The sequence below is a fragment of the Mytilus trossulus genome, chromosome 3 (genome assembly GCF_036588685.1).
Source record: "Mytilus trossulus isolate FHL-02 chromosome 3, PNRI_Mtr1.1.1.hap1, whole genome shotgun sequence".
NCBI lineage: Eukaryota > Metazoa > Mollusca > Bivalvia > Mytilida > Mytilidae > Mytilus > Mytilus trossulus.
This window is the reverse complement of record NC_086375.1, coordinates 45,368,360-45,389,224: the sequence shown is the minus strand read 5'-3', so window position 1 is coordinate 45,389,224 and position 20,865 is coordinate 45,368,360. Positions and strand designations below refer to the sequence as shown.

General features: G+C 33.4%; 3 protein-coding genes across 3 annotated transcripts; 2 read left to right on the top strand and 1 right to left on the bottom strand.

Annotated features, from left to right (window-relative positions):
* The first annotated feature begins 371 nt into the window (after positions 1 to 371).
* Positions 372 to 3,911, top strand: LOC134710822 (uncharacterized). The gene is made up of 7 exons (XM_063571219.1): positions 372 to 485; positions 737 to 817; positions 1,162 to 1,636; positions 1,960 to 2,152; positions 2,835 to 2,917; positions 3,189 to 3,291; positions 3,637 to 3,911. Exons 2-7 carry the CDS (start codon positions 744 to 746, stop codon positions 3,909 to 3,911), a joined length of 1,203 nt encoding a protein of 400 aa, XP_063427289.1. The 5' UTR covers positions 372 to 485; positions 737 to 743.
* A 4,626-nt stretch (positions 3,912 to 8,537) lies between these two features.
* Positions 8,538 to 10,688, top strand: LOC134710821 (uncharacterized; the record flags this gene model as incomplete). Its single annotated transcript, XM_063571218.1, has 3 exons — positions 8,538 to 8,947; positions 9,605 to 9,836; positions 10,214 to 10,688. Coding segments are annotated over exons 1-3 (1,059 nt in total), but the record flags the coding sequence as incomplete, so codon positions are not given.
* Positions 10,689 to 10,797: 109 nt separating this feature from the next.
* LOC134710820 (proton myo-inositol cotransporter-like) lies at positions 10,798 to 16,465 on the bottom strand. The gene is made up of 9 exons (XM_063571217.1): positions 16,051 to 16,465; positions 15,286 to 15,442; positions 14,888 to 15,099; positions 14,588 to 14,699; positions 13,972 to 14,135; positions 12,717 to 12,825; positions 12,222 to 12,457; positions 11,473 to 11,625; positions 10,798 to 10,976 (listed from the first exon to the last, which is right to left on the bottom strand). The coding sequence occupies exons 1-9, from the start codon at positions 16,463 to 16,465 to the stop codon at positions 10,798 to 10,800; spliced, it is 1,737 nt and encodes a 578-aa protein (XP_063427287.1).
* Positions 16,466 to 20,865: the final 4,400 nt, after the last annotated feature.

Below are 20,865 nucleotides of genomic sequence, written 5' to 3'. Positions count from 1 at the left end.
AATGTACTAAATTGTACATCTAAGATAAAACAAGAAGTTGGTAGTAATTTGGGTATACCGGGTATTTGTAATAAAAATCTTGCGTGACAACCACATTTTGGACTTGAAGATTTGTGAGAAGCAAAAAAGCGTTCTGCGTATAATTTCCAAATTATGAAAATTTACTACTGACTGGATTCAACTAAAATTTGAGAAAATGAAATTTTGCGAGAAATACTTCTTACTTCATTTATGTTCCATTGGCACTGCTTTTCGGCAATATGCACATAGACGCTCATTGGTTGAATTGACTGAAGGCAATACAGCACCAATCAGTTAACGCAAACGTTCCCACATGATATCTAACGTCGAAACGTCATAAACCTCTCTGGCAACCTTGTATCAGATTAGAACGTTGCTATCTATCTGCCTGCCGCTTTTTTACGCCTGAATATTTAAAGTTGAATTTGAAAGTTTTGTGAAGATTGTAGGAATCTCATTGTCAGGTAAGACAATTTATTTTTGTCTTAGGCGTCATTTTCCGCAGTAAGTTCAAGGAAAATTAGCGAAAATTATTGGTATATTTGATTTCCTGTAAACTATTCATCATGTTTCTAGATTTTTCTAGGACATATTAGAGAGAGTGAGGGGTGAGAGAGATAGAGAGATTTGATTACAACGAATTGGGCAACATAAATATTAGAAAAAAACACACGAATAAATCAATTTTACTGTAGTATTTCCCTTTCTTTTTCAGAATAGAAATGGAGACTGATAACAGCAGTCTTGAATGGAATATTCATACTTTAATGGTGTCATTATTTCAAGTCGCTTTCAGGTAGGTACTCACTTCCATTGCTATCATTTATGTCAACACTACTATAAGGCCTATATTTTGTCAAACGTTACTTTCTAGACTGACTTTATTCTAAAATGTTAGAACTATTGGGTGTTGGCTATACTCAAAATTATTGTAACACTACATGAAAGTATATTACTTCGATCAAATAATAATGTTTGACATCCATATTTTCAAATTTTGAAAACAAAAAGAATAACATTCAGTGTGATTGACGAATCTCTTTGAGACTGCACTTCATTATTCATGTACTTTTTTGAATGGGGATACATTTCATGAACGGCGTTACATCAATTCTATATACTCTTTGCTTTCATTTTCAGTGAAATAGAAGCTAATATTGCGTCTATTGCACAAACAGTTAATTCTAACGAAACTGAAATACCATTGAATAACAGAGAAGAAGAAATAACAGACAACGATGAACGTGCTGTTGTTTACAAATCCGTCAGAGATGCTGAATACAATAAACTTGTTGACGCATACGCCAAAGAAAAGATAATCACAGATGAGAAGGAGAGAAATAGAATAACAAGAGAACAAGAGAAAGAAGAGTCGCCTGAAGTCATATCAACCAAAGATATAACAGACGACGATGAATGTGCTGCTTTTTACAAATCCGTCAGAGATGCTGAATACAAGAAACTTGTTGACGCATATGCCAGAGAAAAGATGATCAAACTAGAAGAAAAGGACAGAAATAAGATAGTAAGAGAACAAGAACAGATAAAGAAACCATTTGAAGAATTCTGTAAACCAGCCACTGACCTTGATTCACTACGGCATGTTTTTCAGGAGGTATTAACACATATAATTTTGAAATCTATGTTTCTTTCACTTGATTGTCTGGGTATTGGATTCTAAGGAACGTAGCATTTTAACTGTCTAAGTACAGCGGTGTATATATTTCTGTGTACAATACTATAGAATCAGTGTTTATATAAAAAAACAATTACAATTTTGTAGAGGAAACCCTCCAAGCAATCAATAGCTCATAAAGTTTCCTTCCTTTTTAATGAAAATTTTAAAATGACCTGTTTCAATATTGTCAATATTGTTTGCGGAGATAGCAATAGTTTAATATCGTAAATTCATATATTTATATAAAAAAAATTTGACAGACAAGAGACTATAAAGAGAAGGCTTTGACTTCACAACAAGAACTGCATCTTAAAGAGGAACAACTAGAGATAAGACAACCAAGACCCTTCCTTTCACCGGCGAGAGAAGAAAGAATAAACTCATTTGTAAGAGAACATCATAACAATGATCAAAGCTTCCAAAGAACAGACACATGGACTGTACCTATCAACAGTAAGCACATATAGAAATTAACTCCTTGTACGAAAATATGAGATTTAAAAAAGGTCTCAGGAACACACATGGAAATATAAATAAACGTGCCCAAAAGGAAAATCCCTTCAAATCAAACACGATAATTGTTTTCGATGTTAACCCAAAATAAAACATATAGTTTTTTTTAGTGCGAGATTACTCTGAGTAATCTGCCGACATTACTCTGAGTAATCTGCCGACATTGCTCTGAGTAATCTCGGACTGGTTTTTTTTTTATCGTATCGTGTGTAAAAAAAACCTTGTACCCTCTTTGATAAATTTTGATTAAAATTACTTAGTTCCCAAGTCGAAACATGGCGAAAATTCTTAAAATATCTCCATGACAGCGGGTACACAACTTCAACATATTATGTGTTTTAGGGATTTTGATTGAAAACTGTAGAAGAAATTGATTACATAAAACATGTACTCTCTTCCATAAATCTTGCTGAACATAATGAAAAATAAAAAGTCAAACAAAAATTCAGGCGCTGGTGAAACTAAAAAAGGACATTAAAATATAATATAATAACGATAATTACTGTTATAATGAGTTTGTCGTTAGAAGACATTGTGTGTGTTTCAGCAGTGTGTGTTTCAGCAGTGTGTGCTTTTAATTTTCATGTTTATGATTGAAGAACATTTTTGCTTTGCTTTTCAGAAGAACTGGACACATCTGTAATAAGGGAACCTGTTCCAAATAAGAAGGGATATCTACAACGGATAGTCAATACAGTATTTAAGGTAAATATATTGATATTGACATTCAACTAAATAGTTTAAGTAAAAGATGAAATGACATTTTTTAGCATTGATTCACGGATACTGGTTAAGCACTGTCTTATTAGAATGAGTCATATATATATATTGAAACAAAATGTCAAAATTACACATGCTTTTTCCCGTTGAACCACTGGGATGGTCTTTTAAAATAGAACCCCTATGTTTATTACTTTACTGGTCTTACACGAATATAGTAACACTTTTATATGAATGATTTTACTCTATTTTTCAGAGAAGCAAGCCTTCAACAAAAGACACCATTGATAAACAGCTTGCTTTAAAGAAAGAACTTAAGTTAGATTTGTCGACATTAGATGACGAAATAGAAGATGAAGGTAAATTATATCAAATCACCTTGTTATATCTAACGAAGTTCCCATTTTATAACCTTGATGGCTTATCGATTCATAATAAATACATTATTCATCAAAATGTTGGATATGAACACTATTTGTCATTCAATTTTTCATTTCACTAAAAGACTTAATAAATTCAACAATGTAACTTTCAATTTGAATACAGGTTGTTTTGTTCGAGAGTTCGAAATGTATTAAAAGTTATGTTCTCAACCTTCACATCAACAGTAGTTTTGCTATAAATAAAAGTTAGATTGTGATTTAAACAAATGTCTGACTTTCAGTCACAGTTCCTATGTTAATAAAGTTCTATTTTTTTTTTAGATATACCAGACACATCAAGGACAACAGACAGTGAATGGTTCAGTATTAGTTTAAGTGACACAGAAGAAACTCCAAGACCACATTTAAGGCCATTCTTTTCATCAGTATTAGAAGAAACACATGTTTCAACGATTACTAGTAAAACAAAAGAATCTGCAATAAATATAGAAGTTGACTTTCAATCCAAACCTAACAGTGGATTCACAAGCTTTCGACAGTGGTTCTGTCAACTATTTTGTTGTCATAGCAAACCTGATGAAGATTTTGATCATTGATTATAATTATTTTCCTTGTTTTTTTAATTTATTTAATAAAACTTTTGTTTTTGTTTAATTTTATATTTGCTTCAAGAATTTAAAATTTAAACATCATGATAATGACATTGATGATGATGGAGAAAGTACATTAAAACTATGTTTTAGATATGTCAACAACAATGATTACAAGTATATATTTTTTACCGAAGACCAGCATTTATTACTGGCGTTCAAGTCTCGTATACTTTCACAAACTTAAGGAAAAAATCATAAACCGCCTAAAACACGACCACCCTTTTCAACCGAATGACAAAATTAGGTCAGTTACTACCAGCACCCTTTGTGTTATAATTTTCATAATTTTAGCAGGCATATTTGCAGCATTGTTAAAGTAATGTTTGATACTATTATAAACAAAAATGCTACTTTAAAAAAGAGACGAGGATTACAAAAATGATATGAAATGACAGAAAGCGAAGAATAACCTAAAACAAACAACAGTATACACAGCACAACATAGAAAACTTAAAATTGAGCATCATGAACCTCACCAAAAAAAAAAACAAACGGGGAAATTGTATATTATTTAAAGTATTTCTACGGAAAGAAGGAGAAATTTTCTGAATAAGAGAACTATTTACACTGACATATGGTTGCAATGATAAAATCTAAGGAATAGGAAGTTTGTCAAGTCTAGCTTGAAGTGATGTAAATGTCCACGCTTTTCAAGCATATAATTATCCCAGTGTAGCCATGGACAACATTACCATCGACCCAATGTTAAACAAGTGTTCCAAAAGGCTGTATAGACTTCTGGGAGCGTTGATTGCATTCCTTTGCATCTTCATCATCCAGTAGGTTTCGATTACATTACAGCGGATTCCATTAAGTGTGTAGCCAAAGGTAATATCTTTGGTTAGCTTGCTTGTTAGCTGAACCGTGAAGTCATTGTTAGGTTAGGTAAACTATCCTACTTTAAGAATAGACTAGTCCTACAGAACCAAATCAATCTGTCTGTTGGACTATGCTACTTCGAAAGTTTATCTAACCTAACAATGACTTCACGGTTCATCTAACAAGCAAGCTAACCAAAAGATATTACCTTTGGCTACACACTCAATGGAATCTGTTGAAAAACTATTCTCTTTTAACTTCTTGTTGATTTTCAAAAATGTTTGAATGACTAGTAATATTTTCTATGGTGTACCATTTGCACAGGTGTCATTTGGTTTATCGACTGAAATGATCGTGAATTCTATCTTATCGAGAAGATGTATGCAAGGTCAACAACTACATGTAATATAATTTAATTAATTACACCGACATTTACAACAAAATAAAACTGTCCACATGGTTGCTCCTCGACAATGACATTAAAAATGTAAACAAACAGTGTTTTTTTTCATAATTCGAATAACTAAACTGCTTTCTTCCAAAAAAGTAATTTCATTTGATTAGATAAAATGGTTCTCAAAGATATTTTGTGTAAGCATAATCAGAAACTCGGTATAATATATTTGCACAAAATTGATATTTTGAATCGTGAAAGATCAAGTACTCCCTTTTGAAGATCGTGAAAGATCTGTTGCTACATCTATGAAGACGTTCAAACCATTCTTTAATTTATTTATGATAGTTTATATTTGTTATTGGAATAGAAAAATAAACCTAGATTTTCATTACTAACCGTCGGGTTTCTTTTGTTGATGTCAATATATATATTTGCCTGAGTCTATGGTGCAATAAAGTATTAAGATTGATAAACAAATATTGTACATACGATGCATGCAAATCTGTTAGCATTTATTCTATGAAAATTGAATGTAATGTAGACATTTGGGTGGTGGTTTTTTTTTTTGCAAATGGACGCAGAAGCAGAAACAAGTGTTATGTGCAGGTCATGCTGCACTGAGTGGCAACATCCATTTTTTTTTTTTTTATCAGGACAAGACTTTTAAGGCACAAAATGCAAAACACTAGTTTTGAAACACTTGTAAAGAATTTTAAGGCGGGTGTTAAATCATTTTACTTATTATTTCAAATATAAGGCCACCTTTAAAATATGTTTGTTTGCAGTTTTCCGACTGTACCTTAAAATTGAATGGTCAGTTAGTAGGAGGGATATTATATTTTACCAGCCAAAATAAAGTTTAAACAAGCAATTACACAAACCAAGTTTCTCGATAAGAAAAAAAAAAAAAAAAAAAAACCAACATGAACACTGTCATTATCCAATTTCTGCTTGACCTAACATATGGTATCATTAAATACTGGAACACTTATAAACAACTGAAGGAATTGGGTTAAAGTAATATATTCACTGACATATATACATGCTTCTCGACTAGAAAGTTTTCATGAGAAGACGGTATTTTTATCAGAAAAATGTAGATATTAAAGATTCATAATTTAGACAATGTATGAGTGTTTTTAAATAAATAAAACCAACCATTGAATCTTCCTCAGTTGAAAAAAGGCAACTTTCATGATTAGACAGCCGTACATAGGATATTTTTATTGAAAGTTTTTATCAGGATGTCGATTTTTTTATATGAGTAAAGAATATTCATTTTAATATGCACGTTTTGTATAAATGTTTTGTAAAAGACATATCTTTTAAGAGATCTCTCACTAAAGTGTAGTTATGTTTCTACATTTTTTTTCTATTCTTAATTTATAGAAGCGGTAAAAAAGCGGCTAAGAAGCTATTTTGCCGGAGACTGCAAAATAGCCACTGCCTTTTATTTTTATAAGGTCTACATATATAACAATGCAAACATAAGCTCTCAGTAGTTTTAACCGAATATCATCGATATATTAAATTATCTATATCACAGATAGTAACCTTGTCATATCGAGGAGCACGGTGATTTTTTCATAGTTTGGTTAATAAGATGAACATGGTCAAGTTACTTCCCCGAATGATTGCCTCAGTTCTATTTAAACGAGCAAATTAAAAGCAAATAAAATGTTTGAATCTATTTACATTGGTAGTGTTGTTTTCAAGAAATTAACGCAGACTAAGCAAACTATAAAAATTGCTATGGTTTGGTTAAGCGATTGACATGGTTCGGTTAAGTGTCTAGAAATTTGTCATGATATATGGCGTACTAAATTATAATCCTGGTACTTTTGATAACTATATTATCAAGTCTTTCATGGCAATATATATATGTGTTTCATCTCAATACTGATAGCTTGTTTGAAAACGCTTGTAATTAAACAAAGTTGCACAATTTACAAACTAACTAAGAAAAAAAATCTCACTTTTAAACCATGATATTTGGAGAGTGTAATCGACAAAGCGTACTTTAAACAATTTGACTTTTCGTGACTGGTCGTTGTATGCAAATCGTACTACAACGAGTGAATCTATTTCTTTTTTATTTCACAAGAATACATTCTTCATATCTGCGGCAAATCAATCTGGTAATTCGGGTCCTACTAAAATGCGCCCGGGAGCACCCGGGTGAAGAAAAAGCGCCCGGGGAAGAAAAATAGCGCCCGGGGGAAAGAAAAGGCGCCTGGTGAAGAAAAATGACACCGGGGAAAAGAAAATAGCAGCCGGGGGAAAGAAAAGGCGCCCGGCGGAAAGAAAAGGCGCCCGTGGAAAATATATAGGTATTTTATTGGCATGAGACAACTTTATGTTCGGCGATGAAATAAGTTATGCATATTGATTTTTTAAAAATTTTAGACAAGTAATTTGCAAATTAAGATAACAGACATTTGTAATAAAACACACAAAAAAACAGTATAACTGTTTCAATTTTAACAATAATATATGAAAAGGCCTACTATTTCGAAAGACAGATAATAATGGATCACAGTTTATGTGGAAGATTTATAAAATGTATTAAAGACTATTTCAAAAACGATAGCAAAATGAAAATTAAAAAACAACTTAAATTTCACAGATAAATATTAATCTAATCAAAATTAAAAGAGTTACACATAATAAAATAAATCAGCAAATAAAGTGGTACTATGCATGCACCGTAGTTAAAACAAGGGGTTAAAAAGCAGGAGTTTGGTTTAAATTTAAAACTAAGCATTAATTACAGTTGCCAGTCTCGTTATTACAGAGACGCATAGTATTACATGTCTCTGGTTATTAGTAGAAGTTCTTGAAGAAAATATTTGCACCATAATTAAATATTATAAGCAGTAGAAACATAGTCTATAGATATTTGTAGTCTGATTCTATGGTTTGTGTCATGATTTGCAATGAACTCTTTTCAATGTATATAGATATAAGATGTGGTACGAGTGCCAATGAGACAATTCTCCACCCAAGTCACAATTTGTAAAAGTAAACCATTATAGGTCGAAGTACGGTCTTCAACATAGAGACTTGGCTTACACCGAATCACAAGCTATAAAGAGCCCACAAATTACAACTGTATACTGCTCATTACTTATCATACATATTATATTGCATGCATTATTTTTTAGCATTTTAAAAGATACATTATGATATGATTACTACCTATTTTGAAATAGACATAAACCAGGAAAGGAAAAGGTTCCTCCTTTAAGAATTTCTAGGAATTCAGTAGTTTATCGGTTTATTATCGTTCACAACATATCGGCTCTCTAATGTATTATGACGTTAACCATCGGACGCAATCACGTGATATCAACAGCTCTATTGCAAACTTGCCTAACGACGTTCTAAAAGAGTACAGTGATCTAGTCAACAATGCCGACATCTAGTCAGACTATGATTGTTATGAAGGACCAGGGAGAAGATCCAAGAGTTCCAAGGCGACAATTCCCTTCTGTATCTGCCTTTCCATCGATGGGCAGCAGTCCGAACGATATTCCAGATACTACAAGTCGAAATAAACCATCTTTGAGTACTGACAACTCATCTGGATTTCCAGATGTTGCTGATGCAAATGGATTCAGAGGAAAGATGTATTTTGATAGGAAGACGCAAAGCCTACGTTGGAAAATCCCAAACATGATTTTTTTAAATCAGCTTGCCAGAAATAAACTATCACCTACGGAAACTAAACAGCATGCTGCAATCAAAATTGAAGCAAACGAAGGTATATACTAGTAGATAAAATTAGCACAAGTTGATTACCAAACACTAAAGTGCATCAAACAAATCAAATTAAGACTTTCTCAGGATCAAAATTCAAGACCTTTGTAGTAATATTATCCCCCGGGCCCATTTTTCTGTATTTTTTGGACAAACAGTGAAATGTTTTACGTACCAAGAAGCTTTCAATAGAAAGCAATTTCATCTTTTAATCATTTTCTAAAATTTTAACTTTGTCAAAAAAAAAATTGGACTGTACATAGCGATTTTTCCAAAACACTGAATAGTAATTCTAAAAGACATAAACCTTGATTTTGATCGCTGATTAGCACACCAGGCCAAATTCCCAGTAGATATAATAATCATTTCAGTCTTACAGGGAACATAACAGAGGTTTAATAACGGCGACATTTTTTTTCTTCGTGTAACATATGTATATATAAATTGTAATGGCACATTTTGACACAATTGCCTTAGAATTCTAGTGGAATCGATGATTTTTCCTCATCTTTTTAAACATAAATTCATATTTAGTAGATGGATAAACTGCAAACAACAAACAAGATCTACTCACTCAGATGAGATTGCAAAGAAAAATGCCGAACGAAATTCGGTTTGAATTGTTATGTCCTCTTTCAAGATGTTCTTTTTTATATTCCAGAAAACCAGATGCGCCTAGAAAATCTAGGTTTCAGAATACGCCGAGGTATCAACGGCAACCGGGTCGAAACTGTTAGCTCGAGATCAATCTCTTCAACCCTACCTAAAGACGCAAAATATATGCCAGCGCCACCAGGAATAAAAACAAGTCCAATTCTTCCTGCTATTGTTCCACCTGTAAACAATTTCAGCTCTGGTGATAGCTTAAGTTGCAGCACTAACAAAAGCATTAGGTAATAATATATAATAAAATGTCTAAATCTAAATGTTACAAAGCACGTAAATCTTAACAAATAGCATTCTAACTTGATGATAGAATTTCAATCTTAATCAAATATATACTTCTGATTTCGCACCTTATAAGAACGATACGAGCACGTAAACCAACTATATGAAACCCGCATGCGTATGCTGTAGCAATCCTTCGGCGGATATCTGACAGAAGAATTTTTGCCAGAATTCGTATTTTTTAAAGAGTTATTCATTTGGCGGATCCTAGACGTAAAAAAACTATAATTTTATGAGAAGATCTATTGCATATTCAAATGTTAAACAATTTCTATTTATTTTTACTTACAAGTTGATTAATATAGGCTTGAATTCTTTTCAGTATACGAGACAAACCAAAATCCTTGTTGGATGAACTAAAAGAATGTATATCTTACGATAGTAGAGTGTTCCCCTCAATGGAGATGAGGAAATGTTTACCACCCAAGTCTCCAAATAGTGTCGTTTTCACCATGAGAAACAATGAAGAATATACGTACAATGAAATTTTAGATTTGATCAAACAGGAAACCGGTTTGAAGGCCGTGTCCCTTCAGTATGACCCAGTGGATGTCCGAACTGGAAATTCTAAGGTTCCAAGTCGATGGATTGCAGAATTCGGTTTCCAAGATGATGTTAGGCTTATTTTACAGAATGGACTTCAGATCAATGGTGAGAAAGTTGTTGTCAGATTGCTTGACAATGTTCATAAAATGGAATTTGAAGCCTACAAGCAAAAAATGGAAGAAGAAAGAAAAAGAAATGAGAGAGAAGCAAGTACTTGTGTTAAAAGAAAATCCAGAAGAAACAAAAAGAAAATCAATAATAAATTGTAAATTATACTTTTTACTACACATAAAATTTATTTGAAAAAAGAATGGTTTTATTTGTCAAAACTTTTAATGATAACTCTATTTTTTTTTGGTTTCAAACTGGTTTGTTCGTTGTTTTGTTTATCTCTAAAGATCCAGATTTCCCACAGCTACACCAAGGCGTTTCAAATAAAGATTCAACGTCCTCCAATTTTTTATCTTTCGTTTCTGGTAACGTGAAGAAAAGAAAGATAAATCCTAGCACCACCACAGCAGCAAATAACCAATAAGTTCCTGGAAAGACATAAAAAACCCAATTTAGGCTACACGAGAGTTTATTTACAGCTGATTGTAAAGCGTTTGACAGTACAGGTAATATCTTTAGTTAGCTTGCTTGCTAGCTGAACCGTGACTTCAGTCATTATTAGGTAAGGTATACTACCCTCCTTTCGCAGTAGTCTAGTCCTACAGACAGGTGGCTTGGTTATCTGTCGGACTAGTCTATTTATTTTGTATCCAATGGTTTTACATTAGCCATTTTGGGGACCTTTATTGCTAGCTGTTTGGCTTGAGCCAAGGCTCTGTGTTGAAGACCGTACTTTGACCTATAATGGCTTACTTTTACAAAGACTTATAGAGTTGTCTCATTGGCACTCATATCACATTTTCATATATCTATCGAAGATTAATTGTATACGGTTTATGAGTTGGGTAAGACCATTAGCTAACAAAATTGAAACACAACATATGGTATTATCATTGAGGAATAAAACAAAAATTATAGACTTACCATAAGCTCCAACACTATCCGTCAGAGTCAGGAACGACAATGAAATGACCAATGAAAATAACCAATTTGCTGATGATGCAATCGCCATACAAGTACTCCTGGCCCACAAAGGATATATCTCTGAGTTAATTGTCATCGGTAAAGGACCAATGCCTGAAATATGTGGGATACACGTCAAGAAAAGAAAAGTTGCACAACGACACGAATAACCTGAAGAAAGACAACCAAATATCATGTTTGCTTTAAAACCAATTTGAACAGTATTTGATGATTGTGAAAATCTCAATAATGTTGGATAAATGTATGTATTTATTTATTTTCGTGGGTACCATTTTTCGTGGATTGAGGAAACTTTACATGTTCGCCGATATTAAATTTCGTGGGTTTTCCGAAGTATGCATACAAGCCTATGGAAAATTTGGTATTCGTTGAACATTTAGTTTCGATTTTCACCTGTTCCCACAAAATCCACGAAAATTGGTATCCAACGAATAATAATGAATTCACAGTATGTCATTTTATAATTTGGAGAACTGAAGGTGACTGCTTTGTATGCTTTTTACAGTTATTTTTGTTTTTGTTTTCCACATAATTTATTTTATGCCAGACTCGAAAATGAGTGAATGTATTTTTTTTAGCAACCAATATCCTTATATCGAATTGTAAAAATTGATTTGGTTGCCACATTAATAACATCCTTATTGGTAATTAAGTCAAAGTTTGAGACAATTAGTATGAATAAAACAAACCTGGAGAAAACGTTATAAGATATAAAGATAGTCCTAATAAGCACATCCAAAAATATTGAGAAGGACACGATGTTGCTCCCCAGATTAAGCCATCTGATAACTCCGTAGAGTTACATCTACCATGCTTAGCTGTCATAGTATCTAACTTGTGTGCACATGAACCATTTATGGCAGAATAACCGTCTTCTATATAACAAAATCCACAATCTGGTTCTTTGATACACGTTGCACAAGAACTGCAAAAAAAAAACCAATGCATTTATAAAATGTCTTCAAAAATGTCTTCAAAAAATTATATAAAACATGCACATTTCTCAGCTCTGATAAGATTGAAAAACGTGGCTATATTAAACCAATACCGCATATTCTGTAAGTGTCTGCCCAATGCCAGAAGCCAGCTAATCAGTGGTAGTTGTTTGTTGCTTTATGTCATATTTGTAAACTCAACTTAATATAATAAACATTTATTTAAGTATAATAACAACATTTTTTTACCTGTAAGATGAGCAGGTATTGTTAAGGTCCTCACTATAAGTAACTTCTGGTGAGTTAATTTCAGACAACTGGAAGGCCACAGCTAAAACAATCAAACTTAAAAGAACACCTACAGAAAGAAAAATAGAATAAGACCAAATAAGACAAGTTATGTTTTGTCATTCCAGCAATGAATGTCGCGACGTGAAACACATGTTCCTAAAAGATGACAAAATGTGAAGGCAATCTACTATGCAGTACAATGTTATTACTTCGTGTAACCAGAAAGGCCGAGTAGCTACGATTGAATGTGACGATTCGAAATACATTGTAGTTATACGAATCTTATAATCGTTAATATTTTGTTTGTACATCAAGGCCTTCAACAATAAGAAAAACCCATACTGCATAGTCAGCTATAAAAGCCCCGAAATGAAAAATGTAAAACAATTCAAACGAAAAAATCTAATTTGTGTACAAAAAATGAACGAAAAACAAACATGTAACACAGTGGCGGATCCAGGGGGGTATGGGGTTGGAACACCCCTTTTTTGTGGACGATCAATGCATTTGAATGGGGACATGTGGTTGGAACCCCTCACCTCCCCTTTATCCTGTAATTGGAACCCCCCTTTTTTGAATGACTGGATCCGCCCCTGATGTAACACATCAACAAACGACAACCAATGAATTACAGGATCCTAACATAGGATGTCCACATGCATACAGAATGTTGAGGGGTTAAACATGTAATCGGGATCCAAGTCCCCCTCTAACCTGGGACAGTGGTGTAACAGTACAACATTAGAACCATAAGAACTAACTATTAGAATAAGTTGTAAAAGGCTTAACCCGTCAAATGGATACAAATCGAAATATATCTAACAAAAACACAGAGTACTAGTGACCGGGTACTTGTATATCCCAACAACAAAAAGACACTAAGGACAAGTCTGAGGGTACTAGCAGTTAACTTCGTACTTTATTTGGCCTTTTTAACTTTTAACCGTTTTTTGGATTCGAGCGTCACTGATCAATGAGTCTTTTGTAGACGAAACGCGCGTCTGGCGTATATACTAAATTTAGTCCTGGTTTCTATGATGAGTTTATTTACTGACAGCTGTTCCAAAGCCACTAACAAGTTAACTATTGAAAAAAGTCATGCATATAAGACTAGTCTTTACTTTGCAACATAACAATACTTGACTCAGTTGACCGATAAGAACTCCCCGGCATTGTAACCTCTAAAAATAAAATTTTAACATTAACAAAGTACCTGCAAGGCTACTTAAAATGAGTTTCCGCCTGCCCACTTTTTCCACAAGATAAATGCCTGATAATGTGAAAATACAGCTCACGCCTGCAGTGACAGCAGTCAGCCATATTGCCATTATTTCATCTCTCACACCTGACATTTGGATGATAGTACTACTGTAGTACCTGTAGAAAGAGCCAGACAATCTTGAATTAAAAGATTATTTATTGAAAAGAGTGCTCTTGATCAACTCATTTTCGAGTGGTACTTCTTCAAGGAAAGGGGGGATAGGGGGTCCGTTAACATGTCAACAGCTTAAATTGATCCCAGATAACAGTTAACTGCACCTTGAAAAGAGCTATAACAGGTTAACACAAAAAGGTATTGCCCCCCCCCCCCTTTTTTCCTCTTCAAGCAGGCACACACATCTCGGTTTTTTTAACTTAAAAAAGGTTGAACAAGTTGATAACAATTTTTAAATGATCATTGTGTTACTTTGAATTTCTTCAAAATAGTTTAAGAAAATGTTACTTTAACATAATGTTTTCGTAAACCTTTAATTAAGAATAAACTAAACCGTCTATTTTTGATACCCACAAATTGTAAATATGATAAAACTTGTAATGTACGTACTTACATAACTGCATTTATGCCACTAAGTTGTTGAATTAAAGATGTAGAAACTCCAACTATAAGTGCTCTGCGAACTGATGGTGTGAGCATTATCTTCTTCAGTGTCCATTCGTTTCCTTACAAAATAATCTTTCTTTTAAAAAAAATTAAACAGTATCACATAATTAACAAAGCTTCTAAAAATAGCCATATCACTTAACAAATACAAAATTCGTCTCTTTCTGTTTTATAGAATTTTCAGAAAACTTCGGATTTTTCACTAATTTTAAAACAAGACACTTGAAATAATAAAAACTAAAATAACCTTGGAGTTCTTTGCGTTTTATTTCTTGCTGACATATTTCTTTAATTTGTTTAATATCGTCCGAAACATCAGCTCTTCCTCGAATCCTCTGTAGAACGTGTGTCGCCATGTCTTCCTTGCCTTTCCGCACCAAATAACGAGGGGTTTCGGGCAGGAATAGGAATCCTATGAATTGTATTAATGATGGCACACCAGTTAGGCCTAGCATGTACCTAAAACACAATCATATAGAGTACATGTTATGTAAAGCATAATGTTTTTTGCATTGTTATCAAAGATTCTTAAAAAAATAGTGAATTTCTACTAAGATCTTCAAAAAAGTGTAAAAAGATCTTTAGTATTTATAAATAATAGGGAATTGTAAACAAATATAGTAAATTTAAGTGAGTTCATTTTACCTCCATCCAGTCTTATCATAACTAAACGCGCCATCTACAATACTGGCTATTGTCCTTCCTATCGTCATCATACCAGTACATAGTGTCACCAATGGTCCTCTGTACTCTACAGGTGAACATTCAGCAATATAAACTGGTGATATCATTAAAATTACTCCTATTAATCATAAAAAAAACATGTTACTTTTCTTTTCATATATACCCATACTGACTGATTTGTGTTCTCGTTTGCAATTTGATGCATTTGTCCATTGTAAATTATTTGTAACAGCAACTCCTTCTAAATAAGAGAATGACTAGCAATAAAGCTTTCGCATATTTTCAATTATATCTGTTGGTATTTTACACTTCTTATTTAATCTTTTTGGGTTTCACAAAAGGACAATAATTTGCTTTACTCAGCAAACAAAGGGCTTTGTCTAACATTTATGCAGAGAGGTGAGTATAGATCTGTAAGTTCTGCATGCATGGTAACTTTGGTTGTTATTGATATATTTGAAAAAAGTACATCTAAGTTTTGATTTCAAGTAAAGCACTTTTTTATATATAAGTTTAACATATTTAATTTCCGCTCGGAATGTAACTTGTAAACACATGTATGATCATGTATATTGATAAGTCGAAGTGAAACTTCGAAACAATAACAATCGCTTTGAACCATAAAAAAAAAATTGCAATTATTTCACAAGTCATGTCAAATAACCCTTGAATTTTAATAAAACTGTCACAGGATTAGTCAACAAATTTACCTTCAAGCATACTCACCTATTCCAATGCCTAGTAAACCACGTCCAAGTAATAACATCCAGTAAGTCTTAGAAACTCCATTTATTATTGTAGAAACTGTGAAGATAAAACTACCAATTAACATACAGGGTCTTCTTCCAATTTTATCACCAAGGTAGCCAGACATGAATGCTGTGATCATGGCAGTTGCTATAGTAACACTTACAAGTACTTCCTGGTCAAATGAATCTAATTCGAATTCTGTCCGTATAAAGAGTAATGCCCCTGAAACAACCCCAGTATCATATCCAAACGAAAAGCCACCGAGTGCTCCAAATACAGCTACAAAACATAAATAACATGTGAATTTAGAACTAGTATTCTTAGAACCATATACGGTTTTACCGCTATTGGTTGTAATTTTGTTACTGGAGCTAGTTGAAACTTTCTCCATTTTTGATGTTGAACTATGTTAAATCTATGTTTTCATGATATAGATAACTGGTTCAGCTTATCATCTAAGATCTTCTAAGTCAGTACAGATTTCATTATCGAACAGTACAGATTTCATTATCTGAAGACTAAATATGGAAAGAGTTACACGAATAAATTAATAGATCTCTAGCTATTGATAATGACCCTAGACGTCTTATTTTATCATTTAGTTTCTATCATTTAAAAAAATTATTATATATATATTTTTTACAGAAAAAATGTTCCATCGCAACTATTTGATTAAATTGTGAAATAGTAGCATACTATACAAATAAGGGACTTCCTTATTTTTGGATTGTAAAAAGGTCTTTGTATGCTTGAGATATATATAACGTGCTTTTAATTGTACTTTCTATTCTGTTATCAGTTTTGACCTTTCGTCTATCTACACTACACTTCACGTTATCTTATCAGACAGAAATCATTTAATAAAACAGGCCTTCCTAAAGCCTGAATGTAAATCAATCGACTGCAATTCAGCCTTAAAGTTACATTTGGAGCAGGATATGCTTACCCTTCCGGAGCACCAGGTAAAGCCGGGTAACATTCAGGTTTTTTTTGGGTACTTGTTGCTCTGTCTTTAGTTTTCTATGTAGTATTTTGTTTATTCCATTCTCTAGTTGTTCTTGGGAGGGATGAATGGAAGGAGACATCTCTTTTCACTCACGTTTTCTAAATTTGCGGTTGCCCCGGGTTCCACTGTCCCCTGATGTGTATTATTTAGCTGGGTCAATGGAAATCAACTGGTGTTGGGTCTCGTAACACAGCACAAGGCTCTGTTGCTATCGTCTGTGTTGCAGTGATCCCCCGCATTGAAGTTGGCTCAGTTAGTTAAGTAACACACCAAGGAGAGTTGTCCTTGAAACAATGCGAGTTGCTCGTCTTTCTACCTGCTCTATGTCGCGTATGGTGGTAATCTGATGAGGATCTCATACTGGGGAATATAAAAAAACGAAGATTTGGTATGATTGCCAATGAGACAACTCTCCACAAGAGACCAAAATGACACAGAAATTAACAACTATAGGTCACCGTACGGCCTTCAACAATGAGCAAAGCCCATACCGCATAGTCAGCTACAAAAGGCCCCAAAATGAAAACGTAAAACAATTCAAACGAGAAAACTAACGGTCTTATTTAATAGATACTAGAACACACCCGCGAAATCGCGGGCATTCAGAGCGTATTTGAAAGGATGTAAAGTGTTGTAGAAAGAATTTTGTAAAAGATTTAATGACTTGAGAATTTCAGAATAAGTATCAAAAGTACTAAAAGGTACTTGGGGACAGGAAAATGTTTTTTTAACCCTCCTCCTTTATTTCAAAAATTCCCATTTTTTGTTTTCTATTAATTTCATTATAAACATACATTTAAGTGTACATGTATTATGAACATTCCAGTCAGGAGCCTGTAATTCAGTGGTTAAGTGATATTTGTTTTTCGTTCATTTTTTTTTACATAAATAAAGCTGTTAGTTTTCTCATTTGAATTGTTTTACATTGTGATTTCGGGGCCTTTTATATCAGACTATGCAGTATCGGCTTTTGCTTATTGTTGAAGGCCGTAAGATGACCTTTAAATGTTAATTTCGGTGTCATTTTGGTCTCTTGTGGAGAGCTGTATCATTGACATTCATACCACATCTTCTTTTTTTGTAAAACATTTAGTGACTTGAGAATTTCAGAAAAGGTATCAAAAGTCATAGGTAATTTGGGACAGGATAATTGTTTTTCTAACCCGGCTCCTCCTTTTTCCACAAAAAAATCATTTTTTGTTTGTTTGTTCTATATTAATTTTAATGAGACATGAATAATTTTAATATAAATATAATAGTATATAATGAACTTTCATTAAGGGGGGTCGGGACTGGGCGGATTTAGGGGGCCCCCCCCCCCCCCATTTCTGGAAAATAATTGGTTGCTTATATAGGGAATCACTGAAGCATGACCGGAGCGGGCCCCTCTGAGGTAGTCAACTGCGTATAAAAATTTCTGGATCCGCCACTGCGGAGGGTCCCTGATCCCAATATCCCGGGCTTAAAAACATGAAATCCTGAGGTTCTGAATTTATTATACAAATTAGATATCTCGACATCCCGAAATTCGAAAAAAGAAATCCCGGATCCCGACATGGTCAATCCTGAAATTTCGATCTTAAAAACACCCGTTCCAGACGTCCCGAAAGTGAATTTTCTTTTAACAGTCAATATTCAGTTTAATAATTGATCCACAGCGGTCATTGATTGCTTATTCAGACCCTCTCTATTAAATAAACCCTGTGACTGCCGTGGATAGTAAACTTGAAAATTATATCAGACAGAAAAATACACTTTATTCGTAGTATATGTATTTGTTTCAAAGTAAAAAGAAAAACGCAAACCGGGGTTCTAATTTGACTTAAATTTCGTCTAATGACGGATATAAGACAGAAAATACACTGTATTCGTAGTATTAATGTATGTTCAACTTGAAGTATACAGAAAAATTCAAACCGGAAGTCTAATCTGACTTAAAAATTTGCCCAATGACGGAAACATATCCGGACGTCTTTTTTCTCGTTTTTCACCCAAAATAACTCAATTCGAATAATCATATGAATGGATGACAAATGCGATTATGCACTGTACCCATAGGACACAGAGGCATGATGATTAATTTATTGTGGAAAGAAGAGAAGCGACACCAAAAATGAGGTCTTCTCGTTTAATAGTATAGATAAGAAGATGTGGTGTGAGTGCCAATGAGACAACTCTCCATCCAAATAACAATTTAAAAAAGTAAACCATTATAGGTTAATTTACGGCCTTCAACCCGGAGCTTGGCTCACACCGAATAACATATTCCAGAGTCGTTCTTACTAGCGTTGAGTAGGCTGTGGCTTTTGTTGCTGGAGTACACCTACCAAGATTCAGTCTCCGTAAAAAGCCAAGTTTCTTTGAAACTTTCCCTATTGATATGGTTTGTCTAGATGAGGTCTTTGTTGATAGTGAGCCTAAGGTATTCCCCACTGTCTACTGTCTTCTGTCTCTAATGTGTGTCCATTGCGTGTGTAGGACGTCTGGTGTTGATGACGTCGTCCTGAGACACGGATGACTACACTTTTTTTTTCGGGGTGAAACACTTATATGAAAGTAAAAAGGAAGGATAAACAAAAAAATGTTAAGAGTTTTGTTTAAAGTATTTTTTGTTGTTGATGTTATCGTTTGTTATACGACCGTATTTTTTTTATTTCGTATAATGCTATGGTGTCGTTCGGAGACACATTTAGTTGCTGGACAATAACTTTAATTTAGTTGAATGGACCACTGTTGTAACAAGGGGTATACAAACATGACATTGGGACCATTTGGGGGTTCAATTTTTTTTAAGGGTTTCACATTTTTTTCCAAAAAATTTCAAGGCAAGTTCAAATTTTTAGAAAGTTTCAAGAAGAAATCTTCAATTGCACATTATTGCGCTTCAGATTTGAAAGATCTTTGACCACGTTTATTTTGTGTCCGAAACCTATTTTATATCAAAAATTTGTTCACAATACAAATTCAGTTAGTATCAAACTTGAATATTGTGTCCAATTTTGCCCCAACTGTCCAGGGTTCGACCTCTGCTGTCGTCAACAGGCTCTGTTCAATGAAATCATTTTATTTCAGGTTTTATTGATGTTTAAACAGTTTTTACTTTATTTTACAATTCTTCACAACAAAAAACTCTCTAATTTCTGTTCATGTTCTGGAAATCACGACAACTGTAAATAAGAAACTAGATATCATGGAGTATAACATATCCAACTCTAAACCTGCCAGATGGTCTGATTGATTTTTTACCTGCGAAAAATAGAAGGAAATCAAATGCTGAACTATTTTAAAGAAATATTTAAAATATGAAATTGAATATACATTAAGACTTAATTACATAGAAAATATATTATTATTGTCAAAACAATTTTATTTAAACAATTGTTTGTACTTTTTGTATGTTGAGTTCACTGAGTACAGCTGGTCCTAATCATCGAAGATCAACGAAGCAAGTGTACATAAAACCCGACCATTTTCAAGATGGAAAATAGATCGGATACTCACAGGCACTTGTCTCAGAAAAAAATCCTATATACCTTAATAGTCCTTAATATAGGATTTGTTTTTGCTGAGACAAGTGCCTGTGCGGATACTGCATATATCACTTGTTTTTTTCCCTATATTTAACCTTCGATGTCATTTTTTTTTTATCCAATAACACTTTAAAATTTACAATGAATATGTATTCTTTTAAACGTATAATTTTAATGTAAAGGTAAATTTTCCAATTTTGCGATATATCTGGCACATGTACGGGTCTGTAGTGATGGAAATAGCGAGTGCATTAA

Excerpts from the sequence above, each read along its gene's own strand:
- LOC134710820 (XM_063571217.1), bottom strand. The coding sequence starts at position 16,465 with ATGGAGAAAGTTTCAACTAGCTCCAGTAACAAAATTACAACCAATAGC. Across the intron at positions 14,136-14,587 it reads AGTGGCATAAATGCAGTTAT|GTACTACAGTAGTACTATCA; the intron begins GTAAGTACGTAC and ends CTCTTTCTACAG. Across the intron at positions 11,626-12,221 it reads TCTTATAACGTTTTCTCCAG|GCATTGGTCCTTTACCGATG; the intron begins GTTTGTTTTATT and ends CACATATTTCAG.
- LOC134710822 (XM_063571219.1), top strand. The coding sequence starts at position 744 with ATGGAGACTGATAACAGCAGTCTTGAATGGAATATTCATACTTTAATG. Across the intron at positions 818-1,161 it reads TTATTTCAAGTCGCTTTCAG|TGAAATAGAAGCTAATATTG; the intron begins GTAGGTACTCAC and ends TTTCATTTTCAG. Across the intron at positions 2,918-3,188 it reads TAGTCAATACAGTATTTAAG|AGAAGCAAGCCTTCAACAAA; the intron begins GTAAATATATTG and ends TCTATTTTTCAG.